The 17,577-nt window shown below is 40.5% G+C and overlaps 1 protein-coding gene and 1 pseudogene across 2 annotated transcripts in view; both read right to left on the minus strand.

Annotated features, from left to right (window-relative positions):
* Nucleotides 1-8,254, minus strand: part of IDE (insulin degrading enzyme) — a 92,300-nt gene extending 84,046 nt beyond the window's left edge. The window contains exon 1 of one of the 2 annotated variants that reach the window (XM_054572860.1): nucleotides 8,053-8,254. In XM_054572860.1, the coding sequence (XP_054428835.1) occupies nucleotides 8,053-8,150 (98 nt within the window). In that variant the 5' untranslated portion in view covers nucleotides 8,151-8,254. The remainder of the gene's footprint in view (nucleotides 1-8,052) is intronic. The other variant, XM_054572859.1, reaches the window with a different exon arrangement.
* On the minus strand, nucleotides 2,672-2,793 carry LOC129070064 (uncharacterized; annotated as a pseudogene).
* Nucleotides 8,255-17,577: the final 9,323 nt, after the last annotated feature.

Here is a 17,577-nt window from a genome sequence, read left to right on the forward strand (position 1 = left end):
CATGACCAAACTGTCAAGCTAATAGCAAAGCCAACACTAGCACCCAGTGCAATTGAGCCTTTTTTACACAGAGCTCTTTTCCACACTGTCCTATTCCTCATGTCCCATCCCTTCTCAAACCAGCTTGGTTCCTATGAGTAACAGAATCACAAGGAATCTTGGAAATACACTCCAACCTCTAATTTCTTTATAATAAGAAACACATGCGTAAATACTAGTTAGTGGCTACACTGACATTTAGAATATGAAAATGGCAAATTGCGAGCAAAAATTGAATTGTGTTTATGACTAGGGTTCCCTCCTTTCAGGAGCCCATGTCCTTGGACAAACTTATCCAACAGATACCAAACTCCTGTATGTGCCAGATACTGCTAGGTATCAGGAATACCACTACAGGGTGCCCTTACTCCTTTCAAACTCTTGGCTCTCCAGTATAACTCTACACACCCTAAAATAAAGAAGCCTGCAAAGCTGGACAAAGGGTCATCATATTAACGGAAATGGAACCCATACTCCCTACTGGACCCTCTTCTACATGGAGAAAAATGGCATCACTTAGAACTAGAAGGGTCCTTTCTTCAAATGAGGAAACCGAGGCCAAGATTTGTAAGGGCCTCAGTTTACCTTGTTACATTTTTTTAAAAAGATTTTATTTATTTATTTTAGGAAAGGAAGGAAGAAATAGAGGAAGAGAAACATCAATGTGTGGTTGCCTCTTGTGTGCCCTCAACTGGAGACCTGGCCCACAACCCAGGCATGTGCCCTGACTGGGAATCAAACTGGCGACCCTTTGGTTCACAGGCCAGTGCTCAACTGACAAGTCACACCAGCCACGGCTAAATTTTTAAAAGATTCTTTTTAAGCAACTGCCTTTCTAAATCCTTGTTTAGGATATCTTGAAAAAATATTTATTTTTCCATCACTACCCTCTTCACCAGTACCTTCATATCCGCTCTTTCCAGGCCCTCTCTTAGGCATTGTTTTCCTTCACCAGCTTCTTCCTTTCAGCCACCACTACCAGCTTCCCTGTCTCCCCACCATGCTTTTGCTCAGGACTACTCTTCCCCAGCTACTGTCTAACCATTCCAAATTCAGTATCTCATTTTTTCAAAAATCACTCTGTAGGGCCCCATGAAATTTAGCTTCTGTCCCCTTCCCTTTGATCTTTTCACAAGGCCCCAACTCTCCTCAAAGCCCCTTTGGCTGGATATTTCTGACTACTCCTGCTTCTGATACCATCTTCTACCTCTCTATCCCCTCAACCTCTCCAACTCTGTCTCCTCTTTATGCCAGCATTCCTTAGCATTTAACTTGGACCCTCTGTATGTGTACACAGATATTGTCCATATATACATCATGTCTTCAACCATCATCTCTACACCAAATTTTCAGATGTAGGAGATCAGTTCAGATCTTTTATCAAATTCCACCCATATTTCAAATGCAACCTGCAAATTTCCCCCTGGCTATCCAGCAATCCCTTCTGACTCAATACCACCATCACCATTTACTATGTTTATCCATTCCAAAACTGTTTCTTTGTTCATCTTTACTATCTCTAGCAAGGGAGGCAACATAATGGCCAACTCCTGGGGTTCCAGAGAGAGCCCATCTGAAATTACACCTAGCTAAACCATTTACTAGCTGTGTATCTTTGAACGAGTTAATCTCTTTGAGCCTCAATCTCCTTATCTGAAAAAATAGAAAATAACCACAATACCACTCTGATAGAATTATTGTGGCCATTAATCAAGACATCGTATGGAAAGCTCCTAATGCGATGCAAAACACACAATAGGCATTCAATAAACATTAGCTACTAAACTTTTCATGGTTAACAACAGCAGCGGTGAGAGCCTCTCAGATGGGTCTACTTAGCCTTCACCGCAGCTCGGTCCTGTTCTAGGCTCTGGACCCACTTCCCATCCTGAAGCACAGGAAATTTAACAAACTCTATAAGCAGTTCAGGACTCATCAACCAGGCTCTAATCTTTTCATCGAAGTCTTCCCTGAGCGACCCAGTCTATAAACTGGATCATCATTTTGGTCTGCTTTCTGGGTGTTTACAGACTGCTCAGTCCTGTCCACCTCCCTGAGTCATCCAACTTCCTGATGGTTAACAGGCAGCTCTGAAGTACCTATAAGATTGTGCCACCGCACCCCACCACTGCGTGTGACCAAACTGTCCTCCTCCCATTTAAAATATTCTCTCTCTTCCCCTTCTCTGTTCTTCCAATTTTTTTTTCAAAGACATTTGCTCTAATCCTATGTTCTCTGTGAAACTTTCACTGATCTCCCTGACAGAAGAGCATTTTGAGCCAAGGGAAAACAGTGCAAATAATCTGAGCTAGAGTGAGCCAGTCAAGGAGATCAGTGTGAGGGAAGTGGGGTGAAAGTGATTATTTCGGAAACGAGATCAAAGAGGTGGTGAGAGGCCAGATCCTACAAAGCCTGCCTGGTCATGATAAGGACTTTGTCTTTAAATCTGAGCAAAATGGGGACCAACTGCAAGGTCTTAAGAATTCCCTTAGCAAAGATCTAGAATTGGATTTCAAAAAGATCATGCTGCCATTAGTGACAAGAATAGGCTATATGCAGAGAGGAAGTGGAGAAGCAAGGAAAACAGGTTAAGTTTCCCTGCTACCCGCCCCCCACCGCCCCCGCCCCCAGCAGATATAGTCCCCTATTCAATCTGGGCTGCCACAAAGACAGACAGAAAGTGTGGGGATTTTTTTTCTCTCACATCCAACTGCAAAGGAAACTGGTTAAGTTTATTATAGTAAAAGGATGTGATTAGAACCAGGGTGGTGGCAGTAAGAAGTGGTCTGGATCTGAACGTACATACTGACTGGATGAGCGATATGGGAACATGATAGGAGTTAAAGATGACTCTAAGTTATTAGCTTAAACAAACCAAATAACAGATATGTCATTATCTGAGCTGGGAAGACTGCGGGAGGAGCAAGTTTTGAGGGAGATAATTTGGATACAGGTTTTGGACATGATGATTTCAAAACATATATTGGACATCCAAGAGAAAATGTTAAGTAGTAAATTTATTACCTAAGTCTGAAATTCAGGGAAGAGGTTCTGACTAGAGATATACATTTGGGAATTATTATAACACAGATCAGGCCAGTTTCATAAAACTTCTGTGATAGTGGCTATGCTCTGTATGTGCACTGTCCTATATGGTAGCCACCATCTACATGAGACTGAACTGTGACTAGGTTGTCTGAGAAAGTGAATTGTTAATATTAGTTAATTTACATTTAAATAAGCACATGTGGCTCATGGCCACATACTGAGCAAAACATACACAGATAGTACTTAAAGTAATGTCTTTGGATAAGAACCCGAAATGAGTGAATGAAGGCAGAGAAGGTATCCAAAGATTGGGCACTGGGGCACACCAACACAGGTTCTTTGTGATAGAAAAACAAAAAATAAACAACCCAAATCTCCATCAACAATAGAATAGCAAAATAATTAGTGTCATATTCACATAAGACAATCAGCAGTGAATGTATATATCTATGTGAATGAATTTCAAAAATAATGCTAAATGAAAAAAGTAACTTAGAGAAGAAAATTACAAATGTCAAAAGCAGACAAAACTGAACACCATAATATATTCAGGTTGATAAAGGTATAAAGAAAATCAAGGGAATTATTATCCAAATATAGGATAACATCACCTCTCCAGTGGAGGGAGAAAGTTGCAATAGGGAGGTGAACACAGAGGGTCTCAAAGTTACTGGAAATGTTCTAATTCTTAAACTAGATGGTGGGTATACAAGCATCCATTTTGTTATTCTCCTTTGTCCTATATACTCTAGCATGTATAATATTAAATAACTAAAATAGAAAAAAATACATACGAGGCGGTATATGATTAAATTTCAAATGGATGTTTCAAAATCTCTTCAAATCATTGTTCAAAAAAAGAGAGATAACTGTACAGGTTGTATAAGGTCTAAAAGGCCAGAATTAGTCGTATAAAGAGGGAAGAGCATTCTAAAATCGGGAATGAATAGATCAGGTGCAAGAGACAGTAAGTTAGTGAGTCTGACTGGACAAGGAGAAAGGTTGAAAAGCCAGGTTAGGGCCAGCCCCTGAGATGCTCAAATACTGGGTCAAAATGTTTGGACTTGATCTGGAAATAGTACAGAAGCACTGGTGGTGTCTAAGCAAGACAATGGCATGGGGAAAGTGTATCTTAGTAGGATTAATCTGATAATTAGGATTAAAAGTAGGAAGACAGAAGGCTGTAAAAATCAGTTATAAAACTTACAGATGTGAGATGTCAGAGAAAATTATCATGGCCTGAACTAGGATAGTGATGAAAGATCAAGTTTACCTCAAGAAATTTTAGGATGAAAGACTCAAGAGAGTTTGGTCTTGAGAATAGGCAGAGAGAAAAAGAGAGATTCAAAGATTATACCAATTTTCAAGCTAAACTAAGAAAATGATAATATCAACATATGCAAAATTAGGGAAATCAATAGAAAGCTGATTTTGAAGGAAGATCATTCATCCAATAAACGTCTGTCAGGCAGAGTGTGGTATTTTCCCCTCAGGGAGCAGCTCATGAGCCCCACTTTTGTTTTTTAAACAGTTATATACTTCTACTAGGCAAAGAGAAACTATACAGTTCTTTGGGGGAGGGGGAAATAAAAGCTTTTATAGATTTCGACTCTACAAGAATTTTTTAAGTCCCACTTTTAAAATAAGAAAGAGTAGTGATAAAAATACTAAGTTGCTTTTCAAAATAAAAGAAACAACAGGACACAAAAGGAGAGGTGTTTATTAAAAGGTCAGAGGTAAAGGAGGGAAACTACTCATTATTGGACTGAAAGCTCTTTGAGGACAAAATTTATCACTGACTGTCTTTGTATCCACCACAGTGCTGAGCATAGTGAATTATCACTACACAGTAGACATTCAAATAATGGTTGAACAAGAGTAAGGACAGACTGAAGACAAGCCAGTTAGGAATACCCCACCCTAGCCTTCAGAACCCAAAATACCTAGAGGACCTACCCCTATGGGAGGAGAGTGCTTTAGCCTTGTCACCTTGGCTAAAAGGTAGGCTGATCCTCTGGGCACCTGTTTAGGAGATCTAAAATACCAACAGGAAAAACAGAAAGAAAACCAATTCTTATAAAAACATATACTGACCTTCTACTCCCTACACTGCTCCCTGGTGAGACTGTCCCCAACCCTTTAAGGCAGACAGAAAATAACTTTTTATAGCATGTGGACTACACTAACAATGCTAGTTAAAAATACCCATTTTTCTGGTTAAAAGTATTTTAATAGCCTGAATCTTAATAGCTAGTTAGTCCTACCTTGCACACCACTGTTTCCTAAGCCTGGAGAATAGAGAAATGTATGGTAGAGCTGCCTACAAAGTGAGCTGATGATGCCCACGTGTTTCAATGACTGTCAGGGACTGGGCTCTTACCTCTAGGCTCTCCAATAATTCAGATAATTCCACACAGCCCAAACTTATCCAATCTGGTTGGACAGAGGACGACGATGCTACTTTTCAAATGAACTGATCTTATACAAATGCTTTTAAGATCGCCTCTTTTTCAAAAGGTAAGAACAAGAAATGAATGCCATAACACTGGCAAAGGCAGCTTAAAAACTCAGGCACCAGACAGACACAGGTTAAATCCCAGCTCTTCCAATAAACAGCAATGTAACCATCTCTCTTAATATATTCTTTTGACCATGTAAGGTTGATTACCTTCCTTAAAATGAGTTTGTGGTAGATTCAGCTGTTAGTACTTTCTTTCCTAAAATTACACCCTGGCCCTGACTGGTGTGGCTCAGTGGACTGGGTGTCCTGCAAACTACAAGGGTTCGATTCCTGGTCAGGGCACATGCCTGGGTTGCGGGCTAGGACCCAGGTTTGGGGCATGCAAGAGGCAAAAACAATTTCGATCTGCACATGGATGTTTCTCTCTGTCTTTTTCTCCCTCTCTTCACCTATCTCTAAAAATAAATAAATAAAATCTTTAAAAAATCTTTTAAAAAACCCCCAAAATCCTACACCCTAATCCTTTTGATTGGACCTGCACTTTTCTTAATAGCCTCAGCCATTAGTTTTTAGTGTGAGCATTCTAGATGGTTAACCTCATTCATTATCCTTTGAACCTCCTCAATTTCCCTCTCTGAAAACAACCTTATCTTGAAGATGTGGTTGCTCAACTCATGCCCTGGATTTTACCAATGAAAGTGAAGAGCAGTGGGAGAAAACCACAGAGAAAAATCAAATAGTAGGTAGAACATACAAACCTTTTATTTGTATAAAACTTAAAATTGATACTTTTTTTGAGATCACAAATTCTGTACACTGGAGACAATAGGAAGCTATATACAACTTGTTAGCAACAGATTAGGAACAAAAAATTGTTCTGACCTGAAGGAGGCCCAGGGACATACTCTGCCTATGCTTACCAGCAATTCTCTAAGCTCAGGGATCTTTTTGCATGTTGCAGCGGATGCAGCAGGGAAATATAGGAGGAAAAACAAGTCCCACGGATCCTTCATTTGCATTAAGCCTTCCCAGTATCATTACTGCCATTGCTAGTCCAAGCAGTAAAGCCTAAGTCCCAACCTTTTCTCGGCCTCAGGTCGCTCCACTCCCTTGCATTCTGCACACACAGCCACCAAACTAATTTCCTACCGGTTTCATTAGATCACTCCCCACCTCAAAAACATTTAATGACTCCCTACCTCCTATTCCCTGGAGAAAGCCCAAGTAAAATTCAAAGCCCAGGCGAGCGCATTATCCCATTTTTAAAATACAGGATTGTTTCCTCTTAATGCCCCCACAGAGGTTCTCTAAGGCTCCAACTAGACTAATCTGCCCACTTTCCCCCCAACAAACAGACTAATCTGCACACCTAGCCTGGATTACAACCACCCCTGACCATCCTCCACCCCCTTCTGCTTTTCCTTCAAAGGTCAGCCCAGACCCCCTCCTTTATCTCTGCTCTGCACTGTGCTCCCACAGCACACATTGCCCATACTATCTTTTGACTCTCCTCAAACATCTTTATTAGCTGGCTATACACTCCTGGCAGCTCAATCTGTTCCAGCGAAGACCAAGTTCCTTGGCGGCAGATCACATACACAGAGGGTCTGTATCACCTGCACTTGGTAGGCCCTATTATTAAAACCAAAAGGGTTCAAATGATGTAGAACAAGCTGATACTGCCCATCTTTGCCGATTCCTCTTTATTTACAATAAAGATTATTCAGCGTTCACTACAAGGCTGACATTTTTTAGTATATACAGAGCAGCGAAGTGCAGCAAGCACGCCGCCGGACGGCAAAAAACCTGCGTCCCAATCTTGGTTTTTGTCACAATCTCTGCAATTGTAAGGCAATCACCCAGTCTTTCTGGGCATCGGTTGGTACAAAACAAGGGAACTGCTGTGATGGATCCCAAGGTATCTTTTCCCAAATTCCCCTGGACAGGTAATCCAACACTCGTCCACCCGCTGAAGCGGACGCACGCAAACTTTTACGGTTCCCAGAGCAGACATTTCCATGAAGTAGTGAAAACTAATTCCCCGTAGGAAAAAGCAGGGCTGAAAGGAAAGTGGTGTCCCTGGACCCTAAGGCAAGGGGCAGTCCGCTCAGGTTCCCAGCCTCTCACAGGCAGACTCGCCGGAGAGTGGCGCGGCGCGGATCCCAGGAGACAGCCGGGGTGACTCCGTCCGCGTCCGTGCCGGCGTACCGCGCCCCCACACTTATGACACACACCGCGTGTTCCCCGGTCACGGCCCCCATCCACTCTCACCGGCCCGACGGACGCCGTCCTCTCCCGGCAAGGCCCCTCGCTCCCGCCGGGACAGTTGCCCTTCTGAGCCCTGGAGCGACCTCAAAGCGGCCGCCGGGGCCCCAGGCCGGCGGGACTGGCGGCGTGAGGGGCGTCGGCGGCAGCTTTAAGTGCTGAATCACCACTTTGCAACCCGAGCTCCAATCCACTGTGACCCGCGGGCCCCAAGGGCCCGGGCGCCGTGTTCCGCTTACCCACAGAGGTGCTGCGGCGGCGACAGGCGGGCGCCGAGGACCGAGCGGAAGGTGCTGGGCAAAGCGGGATGCAGCAGCCACGCTAGCAGGTACCGCATACCCCAGCGCAGCCGCCGGGATCACAGCGAACGACCGCTTCCTTCTAGCGCCGAGAGCCGGCCTGGCCCACTGCGCATGCTCAGTCCGCCGCGCCGCGCCGCCTCCGGGGAGCCACCGAGTAGCCGCTGCTCCGGGTTTTGCTAGGCGCCCGACTGGGCGGGGACGGCGAGCGTCCCAGGCCTGAGCCAAGGGGCTGGATAAAGTCTGGCTGGGGAGGTGCGGGAGCTCAGCAAGCAGGTTTTTTCAAGTCGGGAGGGTCCCGGCTTACTCACACCAGCACAAATGAGGGCGGCGGTTTGTATCTGACTGTGTTTGTGAGGGCGAGGGAGCTCGCCAGTACTGTGAGGGCACGAGAGGCCCTTTTGGTGGAGGCACCCCCATTGGCTGTCACCCCGGCCGACCGTGCAGGTGTTGGAACAAAGTCCGCGGACGAGGCTGCCTTCCTGAAGAAAGGAAAACGCGTCCCTGAAAGGCCCGAGGGCTCCCTCTAGAGCACGGCGGGGACGTGGACCGCTGGTGAGGGGTGGGTGTTAGAGGTTTGGGGGCGAGTTAGACCACCTGGGTCCCCCAGTGGGAGGCCCGGACCCTGTGAGAAGTTTCCATCCTGGGGAAGATAGCTGCCCTTCTAAGAGCAAGATGGATCTGGGACAGGCCATGGCAAAACAAGGCTTTTGTGGACTTTAAATTCAGAGTAGAAACTACTCTTTACTCCTATTAGAAAACAACCCACACATGCATGTAGTACTACAACTATGGTCAGCGTACTTCAATCATTATTTGTAAGACAAGACTTTTCCCCTGATGGCATTATGGTATTTTGCATCCAAGAAGAACCTAATTGATAAACGTTCTGGATCTGACTTTGTATTACATTATTATACGGGGGTCTTTAAGGAAGAGTGCAATTAGGGATGGTGATTCCCTAACTCAAGTGCTTTTAGGTTTCTGATGTGGTAGATGTAAGACTGCAGCCAAAAACAGTGCTCCCTATTATTGCTACAAATGGGAATTAGGAAGAGGGTTTCTTAATCAAGTGGATGCTTCATCAGAGAGGTAGAAGGGGTCTTTTTTACAATAGGATTTCAGCTAAAGGCAAACCTTGGATGTAGGAATACTGAGGTACTGGAGATGAAGCGCAAGGTGACATTCCACCACATTACATTCTAGCCCCTGTGTTAGTTTATTGTGGCTGCCATAACAAATTACCACAAACACAATGGCTTAAAACAACAGAAATTTGTTACCTCACAGTCTGAAGGCCAGAAACCCAAAATCAAAATGTTGGCAGGGCCGCACTCCCTACAGGATCTTAGGTGAGAATCCCTACTTTGCCTGTTCCACCTTCTGATAGATCCCAACTTCCTTAATTTGTGGCTACATCATTCCAATCTGTCTCCATCTTCACGTTGCCTTCTCTTCTGTGTATCTTTCTCCTTTTGTTTTTTTATAAAGATATTTGTCATTGGATTTAGGGCACAACCAGGTAATCCAGGATGATCTCATCTCATCTCACCCTTAACTTAATTACATCTGCAGAGACCCTTTTTCCAAATAGTGTAACACAGGCTCCTAGGATTAAAACATGGACATATCTTTTGGGGGAGCCACCACTCGATCCCCTAACTACCCCACCCTTCCAGCCTCTACCTCCACCCTCTACAAAGTCTAATTCACAGAGAATGGTTACAACAATCCTGACTTGTCAATGCTCTGGCAACTTTTAAGCTCTGTTGAAATGGCATTGCCTTGACAAAACTTTTCCTTATTTCCATTCCTCACATACCGCGCTGGAAGAAACCAATCTCTGATCTGAACTGCCAGAGTGGTTTGCCACTCAGAAGGTGCTTATTTGGATCTTAACCTTCCACACTTGTAAGAAGCAGTAGACTAAGAATGTCTTCATCATTTTTGTATCTCACCTGGTAGCAAGCAGAGTGCTTAGTTAATGGTTGTCAAATACATGTTTGCTAAATCTGATTAAGCCTATAGGGGTAACTACCATTTATAGGAAATACAGGGAACAATAGTTCAATCACATTTTAAGGATATAATTGGCAAAATTAGAACATTTGGAACACTATAGAACAAATGACCCTATTTCTTTGAAAATAAATTGAAAAATAAAAAAGAAAGGAGAAGCCTATGGACTAAAGGGGACATGGAATTGACAAGCTATGACAACGTGTTTATAAAATTTTATATTTATGAAAAGGGCCAGCAAGACCCAAGCTAATCTGGAAGAGGAATCTGGACCACTTACACTACCAAATAATAAGTTACTATTAAGTTATAATAATAGAGATAATGTCATCATGGCCTGAGGGGAGACAAATAGGTCCTGTTAAACTGTTCGGTAGTATCTATTAAAGTTGCACATAAGCATACGCTGTGACCCAGCAATTCTGCTTCTAGCTATGTACCCAACAGAACTAGAATGTTAACAGCAGCTAAATTAATAATAGTCCCAAACTGAAAACAATCCAAATGCCCACCAAAACCAAAATGCACAAAAAGGGAAAATAATCTGGGAAATATTGATACAATAGAATACTATACAACAAAGAAAATGAACAAACGAAAATTACACTCACAATATGGATGAATCTCACAAACATGGTGAAAAAAGCCCATGGTGAAGGAGTATGTACAGTATGAGTATATTTATATAAAGTTGAAAACCAGGCAAAATGAATCTACTGTATTAGAAGTCAGATTAGTGGGTTACACTGGGGGCGGCAGTGGCTGAAAAGGAGAATAACGCAGGGGCAAGGGGCTTGCGGGATGCGTTTTATGTGGGCATGTTCAGTTTTTGAAAATTAATTGAGCTGCACACTTACGGTTTACTTATTTTTATGTTTGTAATATTTAAATAAAATCTTCAAAAAATAGTTGAACTTCAAAAATGCAAAACAGCAAGACATATTAACCATATGAAATGTTTGTTTTTTGATTGAAACCTGATTTGAACAAACCCATTGTGAAAAAGAAACTAGACAGCCCTGACCGGTGTGGCTCAGTTGGTTGGGCATCTCACGAAATGAAAGCTCACCAGTTTGATTCCTGGTCAGGACACATGCCTGGGTTGCAAGTTAAGTCCCTTGTTGGGGCGTGAGAGGCAACCGATAGGTGTTACTCTCTTTCATTAATGCTTCTCTTCTTCTCTTTCTCCCTCTCTTCCCCTCTCTTTAAAAATAAACATATCTTTAAAAAAAAAAAAGAAAAAGAAACACGAGTCAATCAGAAAAGTAAAAGCACTAACTAGATATTTGATGATAATTTATGTTAACTTTGGGGGCATGTTAGTGGCTGTGGTTTTTCTTTTTTAAGAGTCCTTTGAAATATGTGCTGAAATAATATGATTCCTAGGATTTGGTTCAGAATAATTCAGTGGAAGATGCGGGAAAAGGGGAAAGTATATATAAAACAATATTGGCCATAAACTGATAAATATGAAACTGGGTAATGGATGCCTGAGGGATTTATGACTCTATTCTGTTTGCTTTTGTATATGTTTGAAATTTTCCATGATAAAAAGTTTTATAATGTTTGCTAGTTTTAAGTACAACACTGTGGTAATAAAATATAATAAAAACAACATAAAATTTTAAGAATGTTTATAAGTAAGTGATTTATTAATTATAAATTGTTTAAAGTTTTCCTAAATGACTCATACTTCCTAGTCCTTAAAGGTAACTTTGAGGTACTTTATGGACAGTATTTGAACTATTAATGTAAAAATCTATAATTAATGTTTTCCATAGTTAAGATTACTCTTGATTTGTCCATTCAAAAAATATGGGCCCAGGCCTTGCTTTAGATATTGAGGTTACACCAGAGAAAAGGGCAATCAGCTTTGTATTCTTGTGGGCTTTACACTACACAGAGAGAACAAAGTAAATTACTACTTATACAAAAAGTGATTACATATTGTGATTAAAATAATATTAGGGTAACTAATATGGGTTTTCTTGCTGTCCAGCTTGGCCCAAGGGACTTTCCCTCCATCATCACTACTGGTTCTCTGTTTGGGGAAGATGGCAAAGATCTCACCATTTGTATTAAAGGGGCTTATGCGTGTCCTGGGTTGTGGACAACAGAAGTGTATACATTGGACAATCTAGATGGAAGCTCATAGTATAGGGTTGCATATTGGAGTTGCATAGGCAGTTATGAATGGAGAGCCAGTTTCTTTGGACCTTCTCATGGGCTAACTCTCCACCAAATACTCTCCTCGGTTTCCCCTCCCTCAATCTTTTTTTTTTTTTTTTTAATGGCCCCTGACCTCTATCAGCTTTTTCCAATGTCCCAACCAGGAGTTTCTCAACTAGAGTTTGAAAGTTGTGGAGGGCAGGTCATCTGCTTCTCCTGTCACTGTCTTGCCTTGGGTTTTTCTCTGGGTCTTCCCATAAGAAACTGGTTTGAAAGTTACAGATGCCAAATATTTTTTCTCTTTGCATTTCTGCTATAAGAACCCTTATTCTCCCAGGCACTGTTAGGGTCCAGGAAAGGTCTTAAAGTGTGGCAAAGAAGGAAAAACATGGAGAGTAAAATTTCAACATCTTTTGCTATGTGGAGAAATAAATAAACGGGGTTCATGAGAGCGTTCAAAGGGCCGTTTCAGAGAGAGTGGCTGGGGAAAGCCTGAGGAAGTGACATTTGAGTTGTGACTTGAAAAGTAAGGGGAGAGAATTGGAGCAGGTGAGGGAAAGACTCAACAGTGGAAACACCCATCACAAAGGGCTGGGACAGGAGAGGTTGTGGCATGTTTTGGGATCTGACAGAAGGCCAGGGAACATCTTCTTTCCCTTTCTCTCCGAACTAACCTGTGCTTCAGAGACTCTACTATTAACAGCAAAAAATGTAACCAAAATTTGGATTTGTGGGAACTATCCTTAAGCATTTTGGTAGTGTTTTTTTTTTACAGGTTTATAAACAGTTCATAAACTGTATTTTTCCTTAGTTTATAAGCACATGCAGACATACTTACTGTTTGTTGTCTTCGACATTCATACCCATAGACATACAGAAACAGAACCTGACATGTTTCTGGCAGCTATGAAAATAGATAGCTAAAGCAGAATACGCCAAAACTATTCACTAAAGAATCGCATAGATGTTGTTCAAGAGCCTTAAAAGATCATACAAATAAAAATGTTTATGAAGAAGTTTTAGGACTTCAAAGAATGCTTAAATTATGTTAAATAAAAGTTCAGGATGTAAAACTATTTAATTATTATTTCAATTATTAAAAATATAATATAGACAATTAGAAAGTACATCAAAATATTAATAGTAGTCACTAGGTAGTAGAAATCTATTATTCACATCTAGGAGTTCCAGAAAGAACAGAAAAAAATGAGTAGAAATGTTCAATGAATAAGTCAAAAATATGTCCCAGAATGGAAGGAAATGAGTTGCCAGACTGAAAAGATTCACCAAATGCTTAGCCCGGTGGATGAAAACACATGCACACCAAGGCATATCATTGCAGAAATTCAGCACACTGAAGGCAAAGAGCAGATTGTTTAAAGTTCCAGAGAGGAGAAAAAGAGGCCACATACAAATAATCAGGAATCAGGATGGCTTTGGACATTCCAGCAGCAGCAGAATCTTAAAAACGCTGTCTTCAAAATTCTTGCACAAAACTGCTCTGCCTTAATGTGACATAAAAGCGGGAGCCTTCCCAGAGCTACCTGCACTGGCACAGTAGGCATCTCAGGCTCTCCCCACATTTTTCTCCCTGTGAAATCTCTGGACCTTTGCACATCCCAGCCTGTGAGTGTGTGGTGTGGGGGATCTGCAATAGCAATCAAAGTTGAAGTTTCCAGGTGGAAAGGGAACTTGGGGCCACATTTAATATCATTTAAATAAAATAATGTGATCTTTCTTATACCACCTAAGATTAGAGTTGCAAAGTTATATCTGCTGTAATAGTTACTGGTCAGTGTAAGTTTCAATGATATTAAAATCAAATGTTGGTGAGCTGGTAGAGTAAGTGCTAAGTTTTTCAGATTAATGATAATTTCCAAAAGGTTTCACATAGAAAGTCCAATATAGTAGCAAACATTTGCCACCTTTCTATTAATCATCAAAAAGGCCTAGCTACCTGCTTGGAAGGAAGTACAGGGAGAATGAAGCACAAACTTATATTTCAGTAAAATGTAATTCTGCACTAGGATAGTAGGATGCCTTTAAAAAATGCATTTCTTTTTTGTCATGGTAAAAATAAAGTTCTGTGAAATGACCAGAGCACTTTTTTCCCCCTAAGGTTTTAAAGAGTTTATTTTTTTAAAAAGATTTTTTTTAATTTGTTTTTTGAGAGGGTAAGGGAGGGAGAAAGAGAAGGAGAGAGCCATCAATGTGTGATTGCCTCTGGAGCACCCCTTCCTGAGGTCCTGACCCACAACCCAGGCATGTGCCCTGACCAGGAATTGAACCAGCAACCCTTTGATTTGGCACTCAATCCACTGAGCCACACCAGCTCGGGCTAGAGTTTATTTTTTAACAGCAGTTTTAGGGCACAGAGATATCCCATAAACTCTCTACCCCTGCATTTTCATAGCCTTGCCCATTATCGCACTTTGCATGAGAAGTGGTACGTTTATTATAATTGATGAACCTACATTAAGACATCACTACTACTCAAAGTCCAAGTTTACATTAGGGTTCACTCTTGGTGGTGTACATTCTATGAGTTTGCACAAATGCATAATGACATGCATCCACCATTACATAGTATTATACAGAGTGTTTTCACTGCCCTAAAAACTCTTTATGTTCTGCTTATTCATCCCTCCTTTCTCTCTAATCCCTGGCAACCACTGACCTTTTTACTCTCCATAGTTTTTCCTTTTCAGAATGTCATGCAGTTGTAATCATATACTATGTAGCCTTTTCAGATTGGCTTCTTTTATTTAGTAATATATATTTAAAATTCCTCCATGTCTTTTCATGGCTTGATGATTCATTTTTTATTAGTGTTGAATAATATTCAATTTTTTGGATATACCACAGTTTATTTACCCATTACCTACTGAAAAGACATCTTAATAGCTTTCAAGTTTTGGCAATTATGACTACACCTGCTACAAACATCCAGGCATGGTTTTTTGTGTGGATATAAGTTTTCAACTCCTTTAGGTATATACCAAGGAGTATGATTGCTGGACCACATTATAAGAATATGTTTAGTTTTATAAGAAACTGCTAAACTCTCTTGCAAAGTGGTTGTACTATTTTGCATTTCCATCAGCAATGAATAAGAGTTCCTATTGCTCCACACCCTGCTAACATTTGGTGTTGTCAGTGTTCCAGATTTTCGTCATTTTAATAGATGTGTTGTGGCATCTCATTGTTTTAATTTGCAGTTCCTTGATGACATATGATATGGATCAGTTTTTCATGTGCTTACTTGCCACCTGTATGTATTTTTTGGTGAAGTGTCTGTTAAGGTCTTTGACCTATTTTTTAATTGGGTTATTTGTTTTGTTATTGCTGAATTTTAAATGTTCTTCGTATATTTTGGATAATAGTCTTTTATCAGATATGTCTTTTGTAAATATTTTCTCTGAGTCGATAGCTTGTCTTTTCACTGTCTTGACAGTCTCTTTCACAGAGCAGAAAATTTCAACTTTAATAAAGTCTAGCTTATCAATTAGTTCTTTTATGGATCATTTTGTATTTGGTGTTGGATCTAAAAAGGCATCACCAAATCAAAATCACTGACTTTGACCTATGTTATCTTCTAGGAGTTTTATAGTTTTGCATTTTACATTTACATCTGTGATCCATTTCAAGTTAGTTTTTGTGAAGGGTGTTAAGGTCTGTGAGTACAGTCAATTTTTTGCCAGAAGCACTTTTTTAAAATTTTCTCTTTTCTCTAAATTTCTATTTCTTGATTTTAGGGGAGTGGGGAAGAGAGAGAGGCGGGGGAGAGAAAAATTTTGTTCTTTCACACTTATTTATGCATTCATTGGTTGATTCTTGTATGTGCCCTGACCAGGGATCAAACTCACAACCTTGGCATATTGGGCTGACACTAGCCAACTGAGCTACCTGGCCAGGGTCAGAAGCACTTTTGTATTTAAAATTAACCATTGCAGAGAGAAGATAACAGAAGTACTTGTGTTGTAAAGAAATGCCATAAATCATACTGAAGTATTTTTAATGAGACATAATTCACATGCTATAAAATTTGCTATTTTAAATTCAAAAATATTTTAATCACTCCAAAAGACACTCTATCAGCAGCAACCCCTTTCTCCCCCAGATCCTAGGACCACTAATCTACCTTCTGTCTCTATGGATTTTCCTATTCTGAAGATTTCACATGAATCATACAATATGTGGTCTTTTGTTTCTGGCTTCTTTCAGTTAGCATTATCTTTTCAAGGTCTATCCATGTTGTAGCATGTATCAGTACTTCATACCTTTTTATTGTAGAATTATAAGTATTTCATTGCTTAGATCTATCAGTTTTTTTATCCATCCATCAGTTGATGGACATGTGGACTGTTTTCACTTTTTGGCTATTATAAGCAAGGAAGTAAACCAAGAAAGAACACACAGATGAGACCCAGAAAACATGCTATCCAACCCAGGAAGTAAGCAAAGGGAGTTCCTGGGATGAAAAAGAAGAGAAACCCTAGGATGGCACTTGGATTTCAGGCCTAGAGAGTGAGCAGTATAATTAGAAATTACTTGAAACTGATAGATTTCTGATGTCACTGAACTGGTGGAAAAGTTGACCAAGCTGTAGGGAAAACTGGGAAAAGTACAGGGGAAGCTAATCAAACAAAAATGAGCAGTAATTAACTTCAGGATAAACAAAAAATAAGAAAGGAAACAACCTTACTCGACTGAAATGCTCAGCTATGAATAGATATAATAACCTAAGTACAGATTTTTAATTTAACAAAAATTGTACTATTGGGTGTACAGGGAAGGGAAAGCAGAGGGAATGGTAGAGTTTGAAAACTAAATTCACATCTTCCATGATCACTAAACAAAGTCCGAAGTTGTTTGATCAAAAGGTAACAGTATATACAAATTCCTTACAAGAATGGAAATCTGTAAATGCTAAAAAACAAAACAAAGCAAAGCAAAAAGGCACACAGCTAAAATAAGTTGAAAGTAGTTTCTGGAGTGGAGTTCTGGAGGGACTGAAGCAGAGGTAGGCAGAATACCTCATTTGGGGGAGGTTTATAAACCCTTTAGAACTATGTAACTTTTAAAGCTATGTTCTTATTTTACTTAAAGGAAAATAAAAATTGATTTAAAATAATTTGTACAAGAGATGATACACTATTGAAAAAGAAATACCAGATTCAAACACATACACAGTCAGTGATGTTGTACTGGTAGAATCCATATTTCTATTCTTAGATTATTAAACATAACTTCTAACCATGGGCAGACTTTCAAGAA

The sequence above is a fragment of the Pteronotus mesoamericanus genome, unplaced genomic scaffold (assembly GCF_021234165.1).
Source record: "Pteronotus mesoamericanus isolate MK-2021 breed Mesoamerican mustached bat unplaced genomic scaffold, CSHL_Meso_final contig_24, whole genome shotgun sequence".
NCBI lineage: Eukaryota > Metazoa > Chordata > Mammalia > Chiroptera > Mormoopidae > Pteronotus > Pteronotus mesoamericanus.